Source organism: Strongylocentrotus purpuratus, unplaced genomic scaffold (genome assembly GCF_000002235.5).
Source record: "Strongylocentrotus purpuratus isolate Spur 01 unplaced genomic scaffold, Spur_5.0 spur5_scaffold_14, whole genome shotgun sequence".
Taxonomy (NCBI): domain Eukaryota; kingdom Metazoa; phylum Echinodermata; class Echinoidea; order Camarodonta; family Strongylocentrotidae; genus Strongylocentrotus; species Strongylocentrotus purpuratus.
Window position 1 is genome coordinate 18476157 of NW_022145599.1, and position 26162 is coordinate 18502318.

General features: G+C 36.1%; 1 protein-coding gene across 1 annotated transcript; it reads left to right on the forward strand.

The window, feature by feature from the left end:
- The first annotated feature begins 1007 nt into the window (after positions 1–1007).
- Positions 1008–26011, forward strand: LOC763574. Its single transcript, XM_030985129.1, has 7 exons — positions 1008–1402; positions 2778–2825; positions 3202–3275; positions 9732–9837; positions 11416–11616; positions 21828–21919; positions 25826–26011. Exons 1-7 carry the CDS (start codon positions 1135–1137, stop codon positions 26009–26011), a joined length of 975 nt encoding a protein of 324 aa, XP_030840989.1. The 5' UTR covers positions 1008–1134.
- The last annotated feature ends 151 nt before the right edge of the window (positions 26012–26162 follow it).

Genomic DNA, 26162 nt, shown 5'->3' on the forward strand with positions numbered 1-26162 from the left:
CGTTAGGGGCTCGCCACTCCCGTCCAATCGCTGTTTTGTTTGGTTAAGATTTGTATTGTGACGTGTTTCGCATTAAATTTGGGGAGATATGCGCCCGGCAAAAGAGCTGAATGACCCTATGTGATAGAAATAGGCCAACCTTTAGTGTGTTTTCAAAATAAATGTTTTTGAAGCCGAATATTGATGAAGGAATAAAGAATTTAGGTTTTGTGTTGTATACAGAAAATCAATTTTTTTTTTGGTATTCTTTCAGCATTATTCGTCTTTTGAGAATATCTATTTTGAGAATCCTTGCAGAATTCAGTGTTAAATGTCATCCTCTTTCATTTCATTGTACAACTGAAGTGAACTTTTGGGGCTCCCAACACTTTAGAGAGGCTTTAAGATCCTGAATTCTACATTATGTTAGAGCTAGGTAACTCAATCAGATCAAGTATAGGCCCGTTACTTTATTCTTTATTGTTACCTTCTGTTTTATAGTGTTTATCTATCGTTTCGTGTGTATAATTTCATTATCCCTAAATTGAACTCATTAAATAATTTATTTCTGTTGTTAATTAAATCTAATGGGGTTAAACTAGCCTTTGTCTACATTCGCCGCATTACACTACTCGTATCAGACACCTGTGTGAAAACCAATTAGCATTCCGCCAATCAGCTTTGACTCGTAAAACTTTCGACCAATCAGATTCAGACGACTGACTTTAATGGGAGTATTAAGTGTACGCGTGGGCGTGTTTTGGACTCGTGGCAGCTCATAGAGATAACCAAACATCACAGTCTCGGGCAAAAGAACATTTTAAAATTTGCTCCTGCTCAAGGTGACTTAGAATAATGTAATTTCTCTTTTGGAGATTTTATTTTCAGTATTCTATTATTATAAAATGTAATATTAGTATTAGTATCATTACTTAAAAAAAAATAAAATGTTGTAGATCTAGGAATTGATTCGATAACATTGGTGATATCGATTGTTTCGGTAATTGATACTTTCCCGAAAAATTCAAGTCGTAGGATTGGGCGAAGCCGAAGGTCAAAGTCATCAAAATAGAAAGAAAAACTTGAAATTGATGTTGTAATGGATCTCAAATTGATCGTAAATTGCTGAGTAATTATCAAGGACCACGCTGAGTGATGGCAGAAGCGAACAGCTTGTCTCTTTTCGGTGAAAACCACCAAAATCACGACTCCACTTGGACTGTTCACGGCATTCGTCCGCAATCTCTTCTGTGCATTGCGTGCATCGCCGAGAATTTCGACAATCGAGAGGAACTCGTTATCAAGAAAAAGTATTTTCTCGGAGAATTGCTTGGTTTGCTATCGTGCAGCTCTCGAAATGAAATCTGGGAATTACTGGTTGACGATGAGGAGGTGCTGGAACACTTGCTTCGGACCATTTTTAGTATGATTTTTGTTCTCTTTCTTCCTTTACACACTAACCGGTTGATCTAACTGGGAGTGGGACTTGGTGAAATTCCCCCGATTAGCTGGCCGCATGCAGCGCATGTGCACGGCGTGTGTCCTGCTTGTGGCTGTGTCCGTGCTTGTGTGGCTGTACTTGTGCTGTGACTGATTTGTTTGAGTGAAACTGAAATCTGAGACTTTAACATTACAATTAAATGTTCGTCCTTTCCAGTATGAAAATAATTTACTTTCTGAAATGGAAATGAAGATCTTTGAAGTAAATTGGCTCACGATCCAGTTAGGTTCCTCTCTCTGAAAATAAAATCTTCTTGACACCCGCCCCTAGGACCCTAGACTGGAGGCTAGACTAGAGTCTACCTAAAGTATAGGCCTACCTAGTTTTGTTGCTCAGGCACTGCCAACAAAGCCCCATGCCTTGCCCTTCGTTTTATATCTAACTTTGATTTTTTTTTGAAAAAAATTGCAGGCAGGTGATTTGGATGTGTGTCACAGCATAAAGTGCTTGAATGATCTAGAGAGTAGAGTAGACTTAGAATTGGTCTAGTAGTAGTACTAGTAGTACACTACTAGTACAGTCTAGAAATCAAGGAGCAATTAAAAACTTGAAATAAAATTAAAAGTTTCACATAGGCCTAGATCTACAGGCCACAGACTTTTCATCATTATGGTGACTGGCAAGTTGAGGTGACAAACATTTCATACCAAAAAAAAATCAGTGACAAACAATCTATTGAATTTCAAATATTTGGTCATACTGAATTCAGACAAGGATTAAGAGTCGAGAATAGTAGACTACAATTAATTGTCTTCTTTCTTCAATAATTTAATGAAACGTCAGAGCTTCCCCGCTACGCGCGGAGAAAGGGGAACTTGATTCAAACAAGGATTAAGAGTTGAGAATGGTACAATGAATCGTCTTCTTTCTCTAATAATTTAATAAAACGTGAAAAGAAACTGAATTTAGACAAGGATTAAGAGTCGAGAACGGTACAACGAATCGTCTTCTTTCTCTAATAGTTTAACGAAACGTCAAAGTTTTCCGCGCTTTGCCCTCCTCCTCCTTGCACCCATCCCCTAGGGAGTGCGCTTTGCATGCTTTGCGTGCTCACTACTGCCCCCCCCCCCCAAAAAAAAAATCCTGGCTACGTGCTTGAAGCTGACATGTTTCAGTAAATCTAGAGTTTGTCAGCAAAGATGTCTCTATGTAGATGTTGATAAACTTCCCTAAAAACGAATTTAGGATCATTTTCTGATATTTGATTTTGGAGACCATTCTTTCTAACGTCTCAATAAGACAAAAGCCTCCCCTCTACAAAGTTTGATTGTTTGGTATTTTCTTACATTATCACTAGATCTGCTGGCGCTGTCAGATGACAATGTAACAACTGTGGCAAATGAAAGTGAGTACTGTTCCATTCGCAAGGGAACTGGTTATTGTCTTTCACTTACAGGAATTAGGCTGTTAAGTAGTCAACAAATAATTTAGATCTAAGATGAAATGGATTCTCTGCTTTTGAGAAAAAATTTCCCATAACGTTAAGGGGAAGCAATACAGGATTCCATTGAACATATTCCTTTGCTTGTAAAGATAATTTTAGCAGGATTTGGACTGCTGATTTTAGTAGAATTTGACTGCTGGATTTTAAGGCATTAAGCTTAATGTCATTTTATATTTACATTTCAAAAAGGTGCCTCTCAAATTTCTCTTTTTAATCTGAGAAGTTGAATAATTTTCATACATGTATTTGAATTGAACTTTCATTTTTCCATCAACAGTTTTAGTTCTTTTATGCAACCAGCTGAAATCAGATGATCTTGTCTACCTCCTCATCCAAGAAATCATTGCCAAGGTATGTGCCCTTTCCTTTTTATTGCTGTATGACTATGAAGTAGCTTGAGGTGTATAGGGTCCAGACTTAGACTTAAAGTTAAAGATTTTGGGTACCTCTGTGTCCCAGGTGCATGCTTTGTCAAGCCCTGCTATACCGGCCTATTATGTTTCATACTACTGGACTAAAGACGGTCCAAATAATGTGACTTTGCATCGGAACAAACCGTTTCTATGGCAAGAGTTCTGAATGTGTATCAGTGTCATCCAAATGATTTCGAAAACCACAGTTGCAAGCGCATTTATGAATTTCCCTTTTTTTTTGGGGGGGGGGGGGGGAGGGGGGGGGGGCTTTTGGAACCAATATCTTTGCAAGTGCTGGGCAGGAACAAGTCTTCAAGTACATGTAGGTCCATCTTGCCATCTTTGAACATTCAACAGTCTAGTACTAGTGGTAGACCAATTGATAGGACCCTGGGAACCGGTTTCATCTGGCCAAGACCAGAAAGGTCTGCTCTGCTCACCCGCCGCCCCCAACCTCTCATTGAACCCCCCTGATTATCACGTGACCATGTGGTGCTGGGTATGATATTTACACAGCCTGTCAATGTATATCACTACGTGTGGCTATCAGTTCTGAAAACAAATCATGGATGTCGGGTCATTTTCATCACCGTCCTGTTGATGGCAATGGGATGTACAGGACAAACTGAGCAGCACGGTTCACTTCCTGTGTTTACTTAAATTCTGCATAAATGTGAGAGTAGATTTGGTGGACATTGCCTTTCACTAGCTGTGTAGGTGTGGCTAGTGCTACTTTCAATTTGATCACCAGATGAATTGGTGGTACATGTAGTAGACCTACATCTTAACAATTTAGCTTGAGCAATACTTTTTGTTGTACATGCACAGATGACAAAATTCTAGATAATAAAGTTAAAACAAGACCATCAAGATGTAATAGAGCATCTAATCAAATGAACTTCTTATTAGGTTGGATTGAATAAAGTATCGTAGCGTGAAAACATCGGCCTACTGCGGAGTTTTGAATGAATTTAGTTGGTACTGCCCATAAACTTTGCTGTGGGTTTATTTATTATGTAATGTAAAAGAAGTCTACCTCTCTTCTGTTAAAGATAATAAATCAGTTTGGACTGACTTCTAACCTTTCATAAAGCTTCCTAGGTAAATGTCATAAGACATCTCATGTAGGTGAGATAGAGTTGAAGACAGTATTTCATAATGCTAAGATAAACATGATAGAGGGTAGGTAAAGAGATACAGAGATAGTCATAGAGAGAGATGGGGAGGGGAGAGGAGGGGGGAGGGGGAGAGGAGGGGGGGGGGGGAGGGGGAGAGGAGGGGGTGTGGAGAGGGAGGGAGAGAGAGAGAGAGAGAGAGACGGGGGAGGGGGTGATCATGCAGCTATGGTGTGCTCCAGAAATACAATCTGAGGATCGAGCCAAAGATGCAGCTGTCTTTGATATCATAGCTTCTTGTATCATGAGTTAGGATATGCTCATGTCATACTAGACTGATGAATATATTTACTTGTACATATGATTTGCATTGACCATCAATCCAGATTTTCATGAATTTCATCTCTAGTTTTCACTTTTTTTTAATACAATGAATGAAATCTCTCATCTACACTGACTACACAATGATCAAATATATCATTGATTCATTTGTAAATATGTGTGAAGATGGGAGATCAGTAATTGTGAACTAATGAATAATTATGATTATGATTATAAGTGCCATTCACCCTTTCACTTTACCAAGTCATGGTGATGAGATTATAGAGGCAGCTGTAATGGCAGCTAGGCTAAAGCCGGGGTAATAATTAGTGCGCCTCGGAATAGAATTTCTAGATAGACGGCGCTATAGAAATGCCTATTATTATTATTATTATTATTATTATTAGAGGTCCAATATATATATCTTTGTGGAATATCATTGTAGAATTCCTCTAAATTTAGGGCCATCGTGAATAGACCTGCTTATCAACTTTATGCATAGTTCTCGTACAGAAGTTGGTCTTGATGACTAAACAGCTTTCCAGAGGCTTGTAAAACATAGCAACTTATATGCAAATTGGCTTCCATTTAATTGAGATGCAACTATGTATAAAAATGGAGAAAGACATGCATAAATTGAAATATATTAATAACATTAGACAATTAAGAGCCAATTCAATCCCTTAAGATTTAGAGGTTTAAAAAGGAAAATAAAATGATCCAGTGATGTTAATATAAACTGGAATAGACAGAAGTCGAGTTTGGCAGACATCTAAAGAGTAACACTTTATTGTAGTGTTTCCTTGTATTGTCATGAAATTAATAAACAATCAAAATATTGTTCATACTTTTCATAACAAATCTGTCATCAGATGTCTCACTAATGCGATATATAGTGACATTGCAGCTATTACCGGGAGAATTAATGATTATCGCGCTCAACTTGTCAACCCATCTTTTAAAAAAATCATCCCACCCAGCTACCTCTTCTGCAAAGCAATATATGTGTCTTCATGGACGTTCATATTATCTGCTCTACCGGTATCTGGGGAGAATCCGTAAACAAGCCCATAACTCGATGAGGATTTCTGACTAGTCGGAGTATGACGTCCTGGGGGTGTATATGCATAAAGGCCTGGATGGACTGGGTTTCCTATGTGACGTGGCGACAAGGCTGGGGCCTGTAGGGGGGAGACTGCCAGATAATTTGACGTCACATTGATTTTTCCAGGATAGCATTCCACAAGTTCAAGGGGATGGGCTGAAAGGGAGAGTTCACTCTCTGTCACGTTGTGGACCTCAATAAGTTACAAAACCAGGCCCTAAATCTTTTCATAGAAGAAAAAACAAAGTCTATAATGAGGCTGTATGTACTTGTACACTGCATGTGGCATGTCTACAATGGGGAATTCAGAGTCATAGCTGATCAAAGTTTTATATGCGCTTTAATAGAGACAGACAGGTATCAATTTTTTTTATTTTTTTTTTATTTGATCCCTCAAAGATACATGCTGTCAAAATTGCTACATATTGTTTCTTTTAAACTTACTCCATATGAACTTCCATTAGAATGTTCATAATTCTGTCAGAAAAGCTTGCGCCCAAAGTCTGTCCTGTTACTAATGTCGTTGTCAAAAAAAAATATATATATAATAAAGAAATATGATGCAAATATGTGCCAAAATTATAGAATTAACATGTCTTTTAAGAGATGAGTTCAGTTAATATCACATTTGTTTGTGTACTTTGATGGATTCATGTAAATTTATTTTCAGCTTTCTAAAGTGGTACATTCATGTGGATTATCTATCCAAGAATTCAGGAATAAGAAAGAAGGTATTGCAAAAGACTAGGATGGTATCACTTTATCAGGATTGGATCTATTTCGTTGGTCTCTCATTGAGTGTTCAGTTGTTAAGTGTTAAAGATTGCACACCTACATGTAGTAAAGGGGCAGCAATGCACAACAGTATTTACATGTACGCATGCCCAGGGCCGGCAGGGCATGATCACTTACAATGGAAGATGGGCGATGCCGATCTCAGTTACAAACCAGACACGACAAGGTTGGCTGGATTAATTAAAACCTACCTTACCAAACTGTGGTTAATAAGTGACAGAGCAAGCTGCATTGTTCACAGGTTTACTTCACTCTCTCAGCCTTCAATTGTACATGTACCCATACACACTGTTATGTACTTTCATTTTCACCACTGGTCACTCGACCCCTCACATTTTCAGACCTGCACATTTCCAGACCAACTGTCCATATAAAGCCATTGTCCAGGCTGCCTACCAAGAAAGTGTTGTCCAATGTTTATATTCACTAGTCTGCAGCTGGTCAAGAGGGCACATTATGGGATATGATTGCACTTCGTATTTCACTTGAGAGCAAACTTGTAATGGCTGGTTCATACATGTATAGCTTGTAATTATACTTGTTAGATCCATGATAAAACTGTAAATGCATTCCACTTCCCTTTCTGTACATAATAAATTTCATTTTTTATTGTTTTGGTCAAATAAATGTTTTGGATTTACTTGAAAGGATAGCATTTCTGTTGTGTAGGCCAGTGATCAATCGTTATGATTGATTACACCAGTTATTCTTTTGCCCCCACCTCCAATTAGAAACAGATGGTAACATTTGAGACTGCCACTCAATACGCATGACAGTTTCCCCCTCTCTCTTTCTCTCTCTCTCTCTCTCTCTCTCTCTCTCTCTCTCTCTCTTTCTCTCTCTCTCTCTCTCTCTCTTTCTCTCTCTCTCTCTCGTACATACATCATACACTATTCGTTTGCATCAATTGAAATTAGAAAAAAAATCAGACCCTTCTGGCCAGTTGTGGAACTATTTGACATCACTTTCTAAATTTTCAAGTTTTGCAACTATTAATTTTGGAAGGAACATTTAACAGACACTTAAATTTCACTTTGAATGCTAAGCTTTGTGAGAGTAAATTCTATTCATCCATTTCATCCAGGGGGTGTTTCACAAAGCCTTTTTTCAACGACAAAGGACAAAACTCAGTGACAAATCTGCTGATAACCAATCAGAAGCAAGGATTTCGGTAGCTTATAACAAAAAATGTCACTTGTCACTGATGACAAGTTTTGTGAAACACCCCCCTGGTCTGTACTTTCTTTAGTAGATGTGAACATGTTTTCCTTACATGTAAGCTTTGTTGTTTAGGAAGTCTGATATGATAAATACTATGCCAAACATAAGAGCTTGCTTGTATTTTTGTTAATACAGAATATGGAGAGGACAATGAAATAAATGTACATGCAGGATTTTATGAGATTGGCAAGGGTTGCTGGTTCAAGTAGACACCATGGGGGAAATTAAATAGTGCTTCAAATTTTAGATGGAAAAATCGTTTATGTATGATTGAAAAGCCGATTCAAAGTATTCTTTTTAATTGGCAGTTATGTTTACACATATTACAATGACCTTTCTATTAAAGGACCCTAAAAGCAAATGTTACAATGGAATAAAAGTGAATGGCTACCTATTTCTTGCCCTTTATAACTACATGTACTTAGTTTATAAAAGATACAATGAGTTTGGCCAAGGCATAAGGCTGTACATGTTCCAAGCTGATTATACTCACTTTGTAATGAGCTTTTGCTATGTAAAGCTCTTTTCTCATAATGTAAAAATAGTGATGAAATAAATTTAAACAAGTAATTCTATTAAGATAATAATAGATGCTTGTACTATTCCACTCTGCTATTCCACTCAACCAGGTACAGATATTTAGTTCAAATGTTATGACTGTGATAGCTGTAGCAATTAAGTTAAACAAAACTGTTTACGAAGAAAGGGAACTGCTCACTACACAACACCATTTCTGCACTCAATATGTTCCTGTGTATCGTATGGGCAGATGCATATCACATTTAATTGATCACCTCTCACCAGCTGACCTTTCGTTATCTTGTTGAAGACCCTTCCTTATCTTATTGAAAGAACCTTTCACATTTATCCAGCTGTTGAGCTTGAAAGGTAATCAAACTAATGTGTAGTCATTTAATGTCCCCCCTGCTGACAATACACTGTCACTTACTGGAAAGGTCATACTACTGAAGCCGGTACCTACATACTACAGGAACTCTTTCCGCAGCCAGTTTATTATGGCTTCCTGAACCAGAACCCTCAACAAATGTATTCACCATGCATGAAGATTTAGTGTGTAATTGACAAAGTATGTGTGTCTGTTTCACAACATTACTTTTTCTTGAGAAAATATAAGATATTGGTGCCTAGATATTGTGAACTAATGAGTAGGAAACAAAATGTATGCAAGGCAAGATTTCACTCTCTCCGTACTGTACATGTAGATTGTAAGCTCTCACAGGTATACTGTGCTTGTAATGTCCAATCGATTTAGAACAAGGAAGCCCCCCAAAATTAAAAATTGTTTATTAACTTTTCAAGGTGTAAACATGTATTTCTAAATAATTTTGCATTTCATGAAAACACTCTAATTGCAAGCGCTCTAATTTCTCCAATTCATGATGGATGTTTGTAAATTTGATATCATACTTGCATCTCATATTTTAATTCACATCCATTTGATCAGGCAGGATGGAGGAAATCTGATGCACGGTCTAAATGAGAAAAATAGACCTTAACTTTCCTAGTGAATGATTGACCAGCTGTGGAAATTGGTCACTTTCTCAAGCCATTTGCAGTTGGTCAGTTGTTTTCTGTTACAGCTCCAATTCTATTTACAATTTTTGACTGCATGTTGTACAGTATACGGAGTCAATCAGAAGTCTATTGACTTTTCATTAATTATGGCAATCATGGTAATTTTGGTAATATAATGGAGGTTCAATACAAATGTATATGCAATTTTGTTATTTTATAGTAAGAAATACACTGTATGTTGTACAGTAAATGCACTTTAAGATAATTTAAATCACTTATTTTGTTTCAATCTGATTTCCAGATTGAATCGGGATGTGGATACCAGCAGAGCCTTCCTTACCTTTCTTTGATTGGTCAGTTACTGCAAACCATTCCTGCCTTGGCACCAACTCTAGCTCAACATGGAGGTAATTTGAATAATTATAAAAGTTATTGTGGCCCTTGGAAAGGACCTTGCACTAAAATGATTTGTAATGAATGGGCCCTAATTCATCTGCTGAAAGCTAGAAGGGCACTACCTCCTGTACTTTAAAGCCCCTCTAAAGTGTTGGGAGCCCCAAAAATATGATGGCAAAATCACTTAAATTGTATCATAATGTGAAAGAGGGTGCCATTTAAGACACATTTATGCAAGGATTTTATAAACAATTGTGTTTGAAGTCGGAGATCGATGAAAGAATACAAAGTTTAGGTTTTCTGCATACAACAGAAAAACAAAGTTATGTATTCTTTTTTTATCAAATACATTTTTGGGGGGAAAATCTTTGCAGAAATGTTTCTTAAATAACACCCTCCTTCACATTAGGATACAAGTGAAATTTTGCCATCAAATTTGTGGCGAATTCTGGGCTCCTGACACTTTAGAGGGGCTTTAATGTAGAGTTAATACCCATCTGGTTCTCAAAAGATTATACAAATTCATTTTCAGAGTCTATTTAAATTACATGTATATACATTGATCAGATCATGAAAAGATTTTAAATGCAACAAGTTTTTTTGCAAAGCCTTTTTCTATGAACTCTGATTTAAATCAGTTATCAGGTGAAGATGTGAACCTCTTTAGAATTTAAAAAGTTTTTTTTATTTTTTTTACAGTTTTCCCAGTAAGACAATGAAAGCGGTGTTGATGGATGGTTATCGATTTAACAATTTAACCGAACCTCTATTTCACATTGATGGGTTAAACAAAAATTTGTATAATGCAGGGTGGTCTTCAAACAAAAATTGAAACTGTAAAATTGGAACCTGAAATGAGCATGAACATAATGTATGTGAAGCAAAAAGTACCTTGTAGCTATTCCCCAGGGCTTGCTTAAGGGTTCTCATGTTCTTTGATGCGCTCTGCTGCAATAAAAATCATTATTTGAAGCACTAAAAAAAATATTTATGACTGATATTTCATAAATAATTTCAATTGAGAATGAATTTTACCTGTTCGCTGATTTTCAAAAATGGACAATCAAAATTCAATCATGTCTCTGTTTTGTGTTTAAACTCCTTGTTGAGCACCCTGATAATTGTTCTGCACCATTCTTTGAATTTTTTTTTTTTAAACAAGAAAAGCAATTGAGCAAGATTTGCTTTAAGGTTTTCATTATGAAATGATGTGTAAGGGAAGCTTTTATTTATAGCTGTAATACATTCTTTGTGTATTTACATGTATGTACAATAGTAGTCTCTAAATGGTAAACTGAATATGTACCTACGTGTACATGTACTGTATGTTGACAAATCATATTCATCATCATCATCATCATCATTCATCTCCACAAACACACAAAGAGAAGACCTGCATATGAGTATACTGAATTGAATTGAATTTATTTTCTTCTGCAACATACAAATCAAATTTCATTGGAGCGATAAAACATATATCTCACATCAGATATCCTATTCTACACATTTCCAAGTCTGATGTATAACCTGCATGTAATTGTTTCACTCTGATGTATCCCTTTAATATCCAACCCTTTCCCCATATATAGACAGCCTGCTGGACTATCTGGTCTCTGGCCTTGCCTCCTCGTCAGAAGATGTCAAAACGAGCATCGTCTTCCTCCTCGCGCGACTCCTGGGCCCGCTGCACGAGAATGACATTTATCCCCAGCTCAGCATGCAGATCGCTCACGCCATACTCCCCATACTGTCATCAGCTCAGTCACTGCAGCTACAGACCAATGCCATAGGTTAGTGTGCCCTACCCACGCTGATCAATGTAAACCTATTTACCCTGTTCATATCCATGATTTCAGCCCCATCGATAGTTGAAACCTCTCTCCCTCCCATTTGTTATCTGTCATTCCAGCTACAGACCAATGCCATAGGTTAGTGTGCCCTACCCATGCTGATGTAATGTAAACCTATTTACCCAGTTAACACCTATTATTTAAGCCTCATCAATATTTTAAACCCCTCTCCCTCCCATTCGTTATCTTGCAGTGATTAAAGTTCCATACCAGTACGTCCTGGCATTATACAGCCATGGTTCTTGGCATGATAATTGACATTTATCCCCAGGCCAGTGGGGAGATTCAACATTGCCTATTCCCTATACTGCCTTTATCCCAGTCACTACAGCTATACAAACCAATGCCATAGGTTAATTCTGCTACCAGCAATTACTCATTCCTTTTCACATTTATAATTTTAGTCTATTTCTCTCTAGGCCAATTAGGCCCCATAGATTTGATACATATGGAGATTTAATGAGGGGTTTAAACATGCCTTATATACTGCCTTTATCCCAGTCACTGCAGCTATACAATCCAATGGCATAGGTTAATTATGCTACCAAGTTCACTTTATTCAATACTTTCATTAAAAATATACAAGGAAAACAAACATATAAAAGTTAGAATATAATACATGTATCAATATATAACGTGAGGATAACACAAGTGGAGAAGACATGATGGACAAGGGAAAAACATTTTAAACATGTACATTAATGAAAGTATTTGGAGACTAGACAGGAAGGCTGGGCCTTATATAAAAGTCTGTCTCCAGTAATTGTATAAAAAACTAAGTACATTATTTAAATTTTGTATTTGTTATAAAAAGTAAGTAAAAAAAAGGGGAAATAAAAAATTGCATTCACACATACACTCTCTCCCAAACACACAAACACACACTTTTCTGTCTGATGAACATTAAGAATATAGGTTATTGCACTATTGAGTATTGTCTTAACAAGTACAGTTTAAATTTTCTTTTAAAACTATTTAGTGATGGACTCAGTCGAATATCTATGGGTATGTCATTCCAAATTTTTGGACCCCTGAACAAAATTGTATTTTGGGAAACTACTGTCCTTACTCCTGGAATATGAAAATTATTTAAAATCCTGGTCTGGTGGCCATGAATATTCTTATTAAGTTGAAAATATTGTAAAATAGTATTTGGTAAAAGTTTTTTAAAGCATAGATACATAAAAATTGCACATTGATAAACATAAATATCGTTTACTTTTAAAAACTTTAGGTTGTAAAAAAGAGGTAAAGTATGAGCAAGGTATTGGCTGTGCGATATAATTCTTATAATTTTCTTTTGTAAAACTAAAAGCCTATTTGTATTTTGCATACTAGAGCATGCCCATACAAGAATACAATAATTTAAGTGGGGTAATATTAATGTATTATACAAAATTATCAATATTTCTTTAGGTAAAAATTTCAATTTATAAAATATACCAACATGTTTAGCCAATCTATTGCAGACGACACCAGTGTGTTCCTTCCAATTTAATTTATCGTCTATTGTGACCCCTAAAAAAGTTAAATGCGTAACGTGTTCAATAACTGATTCCTTAACTTTAACCTTTATTTGGGTAACATCAATGTGTTTTTTAGTAAAAATCATGAAGTGTGTTTTTTTAATATTGATTACAAGTTTATTTATATATAACCAATCAACCAGTTTAGCAAATTCTGTATTAAAAATATTTTGAAGAGATACAATATCTTGATGGGACATAAACACACTAGTGTCATCTGCAAATAATATCAGTTCTAGCACTTTTGAAACATTGCAAATATCATTTACATATAAAAGAAATAATAATGGCCCAAGAATTGAGCCCTGGGGCACTCCACATCTTATCGCCATTGTCTGTGATTCACATTTTTCTAGAACAACATATTGTTTGCGATTACTTAAATAACTTTTGAACCATTCCAGTACAATACCTCTAAAACCATAACATTCCAATTTTTTTAATAATATTGAGTGATCAAGAGAATCAAAAGCCTTGCTAAGATCTAAAAACAGGCCAATCATTATTTCTTTATTATCAAAGGCATTTGTAACTTTATGAATAAAATCAGTGATGGCAGAAGAAGTAGAGTGTCCCGCTCGAAAACCAAATTGTTTGGGAGTAATAATATCGCACTTTTCCAAGAATTTATATACACGACTATATACACATTTCTCTAAAATCTTTGAAAAAATAGGAAGAATAGATATGGGCCTATAATTTGATAAATTATCATTTGATCCATTTTTATAAATAGGAATAACCTTTGCAATTTTAAGTTTGTCTGGGACAACACCAGTATTTAAAGATAAATTGATAATATCACATAAAGGGTAACATAAAATATGAATAACATTTTTAACCAATGTGATATCCACTCCATCAAAACCAGGACTCTTGCCATTTTTAAGTTTAGAAACAATATTAATAACTTCTTTTGGTGTACACGGAGTAAAAAATGCAGATGAATTATTTTTTATTACATGTTGCATACAGTCCCCAGAATTTACAAAAGAAGAAGACAGTGTATGGCCTATATTTACAAAGTATTTGTTAAAAGCATTACACATTGCTGCTGTCTCATTTATCATTGCATCATTGCACTGAATTGAACTTGGTAGCACCTTCTTCTTTACACCCCTACCCAGTACTCCATTGATTACTTTCCATGTGTTTTTCATATCACCTGCAGCATTTTGAAATTTACCTTTAAAATATGCTCTCTTTGTTTCTTTAATTTCTTCAGTTATCTTATTTCTGAAATTCTTGTATTTTTCATGTCTTTCTGGAGTTGGTTTTTTAACATATCGTCTGTATAAGTAACATTTTTTATTACAGAGCTTACGTAGTGGTTTATTAAACCATGATTTATTTTTGAATTTCTTTTTAGCTGACTTTTTAATTGGAAAGCATGACTCATAAATGTTTAAAAACTTTTGCAAAAAATCATTATAGGCTTCATTAGCATCATGATTTTCAACAGACCAACATACATTCATAATTTTATTTACAAAAAGCTGTGAATTTTCTTCATTAAAATCACGTTTAACAGAAGCATTTTCCTTTTTTATTTGTAACTGTAGATTTGAGATTGAAAAAACTGGAAAGTGATCACTGACATCACCGAGGATAACACCTGCAAATATTTCTTCTAAATCATTAGTCAAAATATTATCTAACAAGGAAGCAGAATGATTGGTTACACGTGTTGGAGTATGAATAAGAGGGTAGATGTTGTTCAACATACAAACATCAAGAAATTCATTGACTCTCTTGCAAGATGTAACTTTTAATAAATTTAAATTAAAATCACCCATTAAATACAATAATTTATTTTCTTTTTTTACAATATTTAAAATTTCATCAAATGATTCAATAAAAGATTGCACCGATTGGTTTGGTGGACGATAAATTACCCCTACTATAATATTCTTGGTGAGATTAGAAATTTCTACAAAAATAGACTCAAAATGAACAGTATTTAAATCTAAATCAGCTCTACTTTTAAAATCTATATCATTTCTAATATATATTGCAACTCCTCCACCTCTTTTAGCTTCTCTCCCATTACCTAAAAATGAATAATGATCAATGTTATAAAAACAATCACTCTCTTTCAGCCACGTTTCTGTTATACCTAAAAGCGAAAATTGCACATCCAAAGTATTAAGAAATATAGTTAAATTTTCAAAATTCTTATTCATACTCCTGCAATTACAATGCAAGCTAGAAAAGACACGTGAATAGTTCTTTAATTTTGTTTTACTGTAATCATTAAATTCATCTGGGGTATAAAAAGATTGGGAAGGCCCGTAATTGTATCCATTTTCATTATTCTCAGGAGACAGATATTCATGAATAGTTTGTAAATCAATAGATTGTAAAGATTGCACATAACTTTGTTTCTCAGACATGCTCACTACACACATACACAGACACACCTACAAATATAAACAGAAAAAAAAAAGGGAAAAAGGGAAGAAAAAAAGAAGAAAAAAAAGAAGAAAGTTCAATGGAGATAAACGGCAAAAAACAAAACAAAAACAACGGCAAATGTTCGATGTATTGTAAGAAGAAAAGCCAGCAAGTACGGTAGTAGTCATTCCTGTTCACATTTATAATTTCAGTCTATTTCTCTCTAGGCCAAGGCCTCATAAATTTGATACATAGATATATATGACATTACATTATCCAATGTGTCTGTGCCCCATTACCGTGGCATGAACATTACACATGCCATACTCCCTATATTTTCATTGCCCTTGTAGCTGCCAATGCCAAAGGTTACTCTTCCCAAGGCATGCCCTATATACACATGCTGAAATGAAACCCTTTTACATCTGTAATTCTAGCATTTTCTCCTCCCATACCAGACTTTATGGACTCTTGGTTTTGCAAATTTATGCCAATGTAACTACATGCACATGTAATAAGAAAAGTGTGGCCATATCTCTATGGCTTTCCCGACCCTTAAAATACATTTACCTTTAAAGACCCGTGTTAGGCATTGTATATTTGAAAATCTAGATTAACATGTACATCATATGTGATGTACACAATGTAGGATGTCTGATGTATATTGGAAATGAAGAAATTGAACTATACAAGATATTCAAATAAAGTTAAGTTAACAAGCACAAGTTGCTTCTATAACGTATACTGCATTTATGATGCCAAATATAATTAAATTGAAGTTTCCAAGAATAATAAATCGGTTAAACGATTGGGTACTGGGACAAGTGCAAGTGTTTTTTTTTTTTAAAGAATGTGAACCTCTTGCACCTACTGGAAAGATGTTTACTACAAATTCTGTGTCCATCCGGCTGCTTTCCACCCACCCACCCATGGCACACCCACTTCCTGTTTTAGTTGATGAATACCGTTTCACATTGCACGTCAGCTCTGATTGACATATTTTGACTTTGATAGGTTTCACGCCATGCACTGAAAGTGGATAGGGTGGCAGAAAGAATGCTTGAAACCATTTTAGTACAGGGCTAAGCCTAGCTTCTATAAAAAACTATTATGAATGTTAAGGGTTTGAGCTGATCTTCAAATGACATACATGTAGGTATGTTTATAAAATACATGCAATCTATAACATTCCAATTTAAAGATAAATTGAGGTAAATTAGCTATGATTTTTAAACAACATCTAGTTCCTTTCATGTTTAAGATTCACTATTCCAACTCATGCATATAGGAAAGTTATTAAGATATTGATATGAATATCTAATATCTAAAAATAGCACAAGATCACATGCAAAGATAAACTGTATCGGATATGAATCCAGTGACTGTTCACCTGATAACAATTATTTTAAAAGTTAAAGTAAATTAAATTTGTTAATCAGGATCCACTCGTATCTCATTGGAGGTAATTTTAGTTTCTTCAGCAAGTTATCTCAGGCATTGTACCCCCCAAAAATGGTTGTGATGGACTAAATGTCACTGAAGAGATGCAAATCATGCTACCAGCCATAGATGATGATTGATTAGAAATCTTTATGCAAATGGGTCTTGAGTCTAATACGATGATTGTTTCAACCTTTACACATATCTACACCCCTTGACTGTACTGGTTCATTCTTGTTTGTGCATGGTTTGATTAACATTGAAATGTTACATCAACTATGTGTAGACACCCCACACATGGGCGTGAAGATTGATTGTGTCATGCTTGACAGTAGAAGTCAACTTGGCTCAAATGTTGCATGGGTTTGTTTTCATGTCTATGACTGAGCATGCAAAGAATATAGGGCTCGACACTATATCAGGGACCTGGGACACATAGGCACCCACAATGCAAGTCCAGACCCTCAACATCTCAAAAAATTGCATAGGAGTCATTTATCCACACTCGAGAAAGTATTTTGACCCCATTTCAAACGAAAAGTTAGTGTGTAGCCCTGGCTTATAGATCATTAATTACTTGTATTTATAAACAAAGCTTGATTCTTTGTGGCAACAATATTTGTGATGATTATAATCATTCAATGGTAACTCTTTGTGCAAATGCACCAGATGTGACTTTCTTTTTTAAGTCATAAAGACTTTAACTCTTTATGCGCCACTTAAAAAACCCCCCTGTGCCACATTCTTTTAGGGTCACACATTTCGAGGGAATCTTTATTGACTCTGCTGAATCAAGAGGCTATAACTCTTCACTGGATGATCATGATGAAAAATATTGTGCAGCAAAGTTGTAGACCGGAAAACGTGCTTTTCGATGAACCGTCATTTGTTATATTTTGAATTATCATTTTTATAATAATCATAATTATATAATGTTTAATTTTTCTTATTTACGGCAGTTTTTTATCCCTCTAGAATTTCTTATTTAGCAATGATAAGACATCTTCAAATCGAATCTATTAGAAAGGTGGACTTCTTACCTTTCTTTACATACCTTGCTCAAGTATTCTAACAATTCAGAAGGTTAGTATTTAGGTTGTTGAAGAAAAGAAGTTCAATAGGGAGAGACTTGAAAGTACCCCGCTCAGCCACCCTTGACAATGGGCTAATCTGCCCATTGAAATCCCTATTACCCCAGGTTATTGTCAATGTCCGGTTTAGCGGGGCATGAAAAGGGACGTCGTGGGGATGTTTTTCTTTGTTGTGCCATGATAAGTCAATAAGAAATAAGAGAATGTTATTGATTTTGCCCACTGGTATGAGCATGTAAAAATGGTATAGGCATAATATATTATATGTGATATACATGACATAATCAGCATCTTATTGAAATGTCTCATTATGAATGTTCACCGCATCTGTTCTCTCACCTTCTTTACCCCTCAATAAAATTGATTTCAAGTACATTTATCACAGCCATAGATATACAAAGAAAGAATGAATCAATCTTAAAATATAAACTATATTGCATTGTTTTCCATTTACTTTATTGTGAGAGAGCTTATTATCAGAAATGATTGACGAGTGGAGTATGCAATGAATAAAATATGGAGAACGGACGTGAGAGACATTATGAGAGAGAAATAGTGATATGAAATGAAAGGACTTTACTGTGAATAAAGATTATAAGAGAAAGAGATAAAGATGACGGCAAGACAGGATACATATTGATACGAAAATAACAATAATAATGAGATAGAGATGACGGAAAGAAAGAGAGTAAACACTGATAGCATAAGAATGAATAAAGATAATAAGAGAAAGATATAGAGATGACGGCAAGACATAGGGTACATATAGATAGGAAAATGATAATAATAATAAGATAGAGATGACGGAAAGAAAGAGAGTAAACACTGATAGCATAAGAATGAATAAAGATAATAAGAGAAAGATATAGAGATGACGGCAAGACATAGGGTACATATAGATAGGAAAATGATAATAATAAAAAGATAGAGATGACGGAAAGAAAGAGAGTAAACACTGATAGCACAAGAATGAATAAAGATAATAAGAGAAATATATAGAGATGACGGCAAGACATAGGATACATATTGATAGGAAAATAATAATAATAATAAGATAGAGATGACGGCAAGAAAGAGAGTAAACACTGATAGCATAAGAATGAATAAAGATAATAAGAGAAAGATATACAGATGACGGCAAGACATAGGGTACATATAGATAGGAAAATGATAATAATAATAAGATAGAGATGACGGCAAGAAAGAGAGTAAACACTGATAGCATAAGAATGAATAAAGATAATAAGAGAAAGATATAGAGATGACGGCAAGACATAGGGTACATAATTATAGATAGGAAAATGATAATAATAATAAGATAGAGATGACGGAAAGAAAGAGAGTAAACACTGATAGCATAAGAATGAATAAAGATAATAAGAGAAAGATATAGAGATGACGGCAAGACATAGGGTACATATAGATAGGAAAATGATAATAATAATGAGATAGAGATGACGGCAAGAAAGAGAGTATTACACTCATAGCATAATAATGAATAAAGATAATAAGAAAAAGATATACAGATGACGGCAAGACATAGGGTACATATAGATAGGAAAATGATAATAATAATAAGATAGAGATGACGGAAAGAAAGAGAGTAAACACTGATAGCATAAGAATGAATAAAGATAATAAAAGAAAGATATAAAGATGACGGCAAGACAGGATACATCTTTCTTTCATTAGTTTTATTCATTCTTATTCTATCACTGTCTACTCTCTTTCTTGCTGTCATCTCTAGCTCTTTCATTAATTTTTATTCATTCTTATTCTATCAGTCTACTCTCTTTCTTGCTGTCATCTCTATCTCTTTCTTTCATTATTTTTATTCATTCTTATTCTATCACTGTCTACTCTCTTTCTTGCTGTCATCTCTATCTCCTTCTTTCATTTTTTTTATTCATTCTTATTCTATCAGTCTACTCTCTTTCTTGCTGTCATCTCTAGCTCTTTCATTAATTTTTATTCATTCTTATTCTATCAGTCTACTCTCAGGGAACACTTTTATCACTAGAGTCTTCGTCACTGCTCGATTCGTCGGAATCAGAGTCCATGCTCCATGCTTCCATAGTAACAAGATCTCGAGCCTCCTCTACACTAAACACACGTTGACGTTTTCCAGCAGGTGCCATCGTAACATCAGTAAAAAAAATCCAAAGAAAACCGCTAAATACACGGTAATTTCGAATGTAACACTATGAAGAAAAACAGTTTACCGGAAAGTGTGCGATGTATACAATGTAAACAATAGTAAACGCAACGCGTGGCTACACACTGCGAGCGGTATTATGAATGTCTAATTGACTCGTGTACATCTGTGCAAAAATGCGAAGTTGGCACGCCTACGTCCGTGCAAATCGGCGAACAAAGCAAACAAAGAGTTAATAGAATTATCATTGTAGGACAGGATTGTACAGGATTACTCAGGATTACTCAGGAGGCTCCTAGAGAGCTTAAGGAGCTGACAGGCCTCCTGATAAGTCAAGAAACCAACCCTAATCTCACTGACTTTGTACAGCATTGCCAAGGATACCCATCAAGAGCTACACACTGTATGGACTATGAAGTCCTACAAGAAACCTTTCTTGCAACCATTGAATTTAGTTTGCTGGAAATATCTGTCTTCCTGTGAAAACTGTGTTCTTTCTGCAAGAATGTAACCACTATATACTCTTCTAGAGAGCAAGGAGCTGACAGGCCTCCTGATATTAAGCCAAGAAACCAACCTAATCCTAATCTTACTTTGTACTAAGGCATTGCTGAGGCTACCTATGAACGCCTACAAGAAAGCGTCTATACAGTCATTTAATCTGATTTGTTTAATATTTCTGTTAAAGGAGCTACACAAAGAAAATTCACTAACAACTCATAATTCGAACAAATTACATATGGATGGAAAGATTTTCTCTTGAAAAGCATGAACAATTTGCTGAGAAATCATAAAGATATCATATCAAAGGCGTAAAATGCAATTTTTCAAGACCCTCCTTAGACCCCGGAGCGCCCCTGAACGTAAGTCAAACACACAAGCGTAGCGAGCTCTGAATTGTGACGTCACACACTGGACGAACAGTTCAGTGCCGTGTAGCAGTATGCAGCTAGCGAGCCGTGTCCCGTATGTGACGTCACAAATATTGACGCTCTACAAAGAACCGCTGAAGGTAGAAAATCTGGATCTCAAAACTAACATTTTTGAGAGTTGATTACTGCAGGCCCCAAACATATTTTGAAGAGAAGAGTTGTTGTATTTGATCGGCAAGGCTTCCCCTTCGCAATGATATGAGTTTTGCATTAATTCAAAACACTTTTGATTCTTTGTGTGGCTACTTTAAAGAAGTTCTGTCTTTTGTGTGTTCAACCAGTGGGTCTTACCAGAAGAATAACATATCTTGTTTTACCTTCTGTCCTGTACAGGATTGCTCAGGAGACTTCTAGAGAGCAAGGAGCTGACAGGCCTCCTGATATTAAGCCAAGAAACCAGCCTAATCTTACTTGCTTTGTACTAAGGCATTGCTGAGGCTACCTATTATAGCGCAATGAATTATAAATGCCTTCAAGAAAGCTTCTGTACAGTCATTTAATATAAATTGTTTCATCTTTCTGTTAAAGCAGTTCTGTCTTTTGTGTTTTCAAGTAGTGGGTCTTACCAGAAGTATAACCTGTATTCTTGATTTTAATTTTTTGTCTTTCACAGGATTGCTGAGGAGACTTCTAGAGAGCAAGGAGCTGACAGGCTTCCTGATGAGGCCAGACACCCAACCTAGCATCTCCTCTGTCATAAAGAAGGTAACACAATCCTCTGGGTATATACCTTTACAGGATGGGGGAAAGACAACCCCATCATGTTGAAAGGTTAATGGGGCATCCCATTTTACTTTCTTGGACCAAGATTAGGATCATGCTTTAATTTCAAAGGGTCCTATTGAGAGCAGGCTCAAGTTACCAGGATGATTTCAGTGACCTTTCATTGTCTATCAAAGACTAAAGTAATAAGCCTTGTACCTGCCCCCCCCCCTCTCTCTGTCTCTCTCTCTCTCTCTGTCTCTCTGTCTCTCTCTGTCTCTTTCTCTCTCCCTCTCTTTCTCTCTCTCTCTCTTTTTCTGTCTCTCTCTCTCTCTCTCTCTCTCTCTCTGTAGTTGCCTTTCAGTATCAAGCATTCCCTTTCTGGATATGTTAACTCCCATTGGCAGGGCTCCATAGTAACTTTGTTCTCGGGGTTCCGGAGCAAATACAGGGGGTCAGTTTGTTTACATTTTAACATTTTGGGGATCTGTGTGTAACCTTCTTCCTTTTCTTTTTAGTTTTAATATATTTTAATGATTTATATACTTTTGATAGCTTGAACGATACTATTTCCCCTTAAAAATGACTAAAATATTCCTCTCATTACAACCTGTGCTAGTTCAACATCTTCTCCTATACTCCATGTTGCCCTTGATTAATTCATTGAAAATTTACCAGTGGTCAAGTGATAATTGATACAACTTTTGAATCTAATATCTCAATTGGGTATGATTCTTTTGATTCATTAAGCTGTGATGTTGAATTTTATCTCCATGACCTTCATAAATCTTAATAATAATAATAATAATAATAATAATAGCCTAATAGTCCACTCCAAATTTTATTAAACCGAAACGGAAATTTTTTAAGTATCAAAATATTTAGAAATTATGGCTTATTTCCTCATTCATGCATATAACTTTCACTCTGTGCATGTTTTCCTCTTGCTGCCTATTTTAACACTAATTTGAGTTTTGTATCGCATCATATGTTTACTTTAAATCTATACTGTTTCCTTTGCAATTTATGTTCTTCAGGTTATATGCATCTCATGGACATGGATGTTTCAACTCTCACGCTGATTTCAAGTAATGTACCTTGTCAAAATTGATTACGGAACCAATTAAAAGCAGTGAAGAACAAGACCAAAACCACAAGTCTCCTTCGAATATTTCTCTTGAAATCTCATTTACAATCTAACATAAAACACATGACACATGTAGGACTCGGTTTAGGCCTGAGTGCATATCCCCCCCCCCCCCTCCTTCCGTGTCTCTCTCTTTCATCTTTATGTCTGTCTCTATCACCCTCTTTTTTTCTCATTTTTTGTTTTCTCTTCACTCTCTCCCACTCTCCCTCTCTCTCCCTTCTTTTCTCCCGGATCTACCCAAACACATCTTCATGTAAGGGCTCAGTTCAGGCCAGAATCCATAGCCCCACTCCCCACCTCTCTCTCTCTCTCTCTCTCTCTCTCTCTCTCTTTCTCTCTCTCTCTCTTTCTCTTTCTCTCTGTCCTTTCTTTTTCTCCCTGGATCTCCCCAGGGTGCATACATTCCATACTGGGGCTACCTAACGGCCCATCAACCGGGTCGATGTAACATTTTTAATCTAAAAGCCAGATGTGGGTTCATGAATCGAGCTCTGAACGTAGATGGCAGTATAACACTTAAATCAATGTTAAAAAGGCTGTTCTCCATGGAGGAATTTAAAAAACAACCTTTTAAACTTCTTTCTTGTAGAGATGATGTGGCGGAAAGTTCCAAGAAAGTGGGGGTGGGTGTAAAGGATGGTGATATATAATATATTCACGTTAACATGATATGCATAATTATTAACCATATCAGACATCTGAGCAGGGAAATTTTTAAATGTTATTGCCCTCAAGGTTTGATGGACAAGTGAACAAAATTACAATAAGTTAGTCCGCTCAGAAAAGTCAATGGGATTTTGTGTGTAATTTGGCGGGCAATATAGGTTATACAGTAAACCAATGCGCAAATATTTTAGCCCGCTCAGAAGGGTCAATGGGATTTGTGTGTAATTTGGCGGGCGATATAGGTTATACAGTAATCCAATGGACAAATATTTTAGCCCGCTCAGAAAAGTCAATGGCAAAATGCGTGTTAAACTAGTGAGCAATAATATAGTGCCAGTTGTAATTCACATCGCGCATCAGCTATTGTAATTTACATCGCGCATCGTGTATAAGAAAATGCGCACTTTGCGCGAACTCTTTGTGACGTAACAATCACACCCTAGGCAAACTGTTTGCATTGTATCGAAAATCTGTCAAACACTGGATGAACAGTGCTGGTTTGACAATGTTTTTGCAACTTCTTATGCTAGGAGACCCTGTGTAGCCTACGTAATTTAAGAGTATAAGATAGTAAAGAGTTTCTTGTTTGCTCTAGATGTCTGATGTGGTTAATAATACGTCGCTGTTTTCACGAAGTGACGGTAGTGAAAACAAAATGCATTCACTTTGCGTGACGATTTTTCTCACTACCGTCACTTCGTGAAAACAAGGACGAATAGTAATATTGACTGCCTAATTCAGGGCAATACGACTTGTCATATATCACCCTCACCTTCGGTTCGGGCGATATATGTCGTATTGCCCAGAAGGCAGTCAATATTAGTTAATTATTTTTAAATGGTTAGAAAAGTCTGTTTTTAAGTACTGCTTGCATTGAGTGAGCTCTCACATACTTATGCTTGTGCATGATATCTTATGGCAAATTGTAATTCTTTTTGCACAGTTGAGGACATCTTTGTACAATTTTTCATTGCTCTGTTGTATGCCCTTAAAGTTGTGTAAAATTACTATGATAATACCTTCACGTTAGAGAAATAAGTATAGACTTATAATTGTGAACCCCCACCCCAGTCTAATAGGTATGGTCATCTTTATGCTGACATCGATTTAGATCTCGATGTTGTTTTACAAGGAAAAGTCACCACAAGATGGGGCTCTTTCGGTTCATGCACTGGTGCCATCTGTGATGGCAGTGGCTCTGCTCAGTATAATTTGCCAGATTAATCCCTGCCAATTTTATTCCCCTAAATATAAATGAGGTCCTACAAATCAGCTGTGTTCAATGCATCTCACAGGTTGTGGTACAGGACTCTATGCCTGTAAGACACAGGCAGAGGCTATTCTTGTAACCGGACATTAATTGATGAAGATCGATGATGATGATCTTTATTTCTCGTCTGTTCTTTACCTCATAGATACTCCTGAGCAGGAATGAGGTTCTACAAATCAGCTGTGCTCAATGCATCTCACAGGTTGTGGTACAAGACTCTCTGCAAGCAGGAGACAGAGGCCCTTCATCAACCCAGACATTATTTGATGAAGATGGTGATGATCTTTTATTTCTTGTCTGTTTTTTCCCCCTCAGATACTCCTGAGCAGGAATGAGGTTCTACAAATCAGCTGTGTTCAATGCATCTCACAGGTTGTAGTACAGGACTCTCTGCAAGCAGGAGACAGAGGCCCTTCATCAACCCAGACATTATTTGATGAAGATGGTGATGATCTTTTATTTCTTGTATATTTTTCCCCCTCAGATACTCCTGAGCAGGAATGAAGTTCTACAAATCAGCTGTGTTCAATGCATCTCACAGGTTGTAGTACAGGACTCTCTGCAAGCAGGAGACAGAGGCCCTTCATCAACCCAGACATTATTTGATGAAGATGGTGATGATCTTTTATTTCTTGTCTGTTTTTCCCCCTCAGATACTCCTGAGCAGGAATGAGGTTCTACAAATCAGCTGTGTTCAATGCATCTCACAGGTTGTAGTACAGGACTCTCTGCAAGCAGGAGACAGTGGCCCTTCATCAACCCAGACATTATTTGATGAAGATGGTGATGATCTTTTATTTCTTGTCTGTTTTTTCCCCCTCAGATTCTCCTGAGCAGGAATGAGGTCCTACAAATCAGCTGTGTTCAATGCATCTCACAGGTTGTGGTACAGGACTCTCTTCAAGCAGGAGACAGTGGCCCTTCACACACCCAGGCACTTCTGGACGAGGATGTGGCTGAATTCCTCTTTGAAGCTCTTTCAACCACCAATGATCTCATGCTCAGGTAACAAACAATGTCTGTGGTAATGAAACATGCGCAGATTACCGTAGTTTCAGTGCTTCAAAGAAGAATCACCTAATAACTTGACTCATGTTTAGGTCTATTAATTGAAAGGCCTAATGATCGTCCATTAATAAATTGTGTAATGAGGTGCTTCA

Excerpts from the sequence above, each read along its gene's own strand:
- LOC763574 (XM_030985129.1), top strand. The coding sequence starts at position 1,135 with ATGGCAGAAGCGAACAGCTTGTCTCTTTTCGGTGAAAACCACCAAAAT. Across the intron at positions 11,617-21,827 it reads GCTACAGACCAATGCCATAG|GATTGCTGAGGAGACTTCTA; the intron begins GTTAGTGTGCCC and ends TGTCTTTCACAG. Across the intron at positions 21,920-25,825 it reads TCTCCTCTGTCATAAAGAAG|ATTCTCCTGAGCAGGAATGA; the intron begins GTAACACAATCC and ends TTTCCCCCTCAG.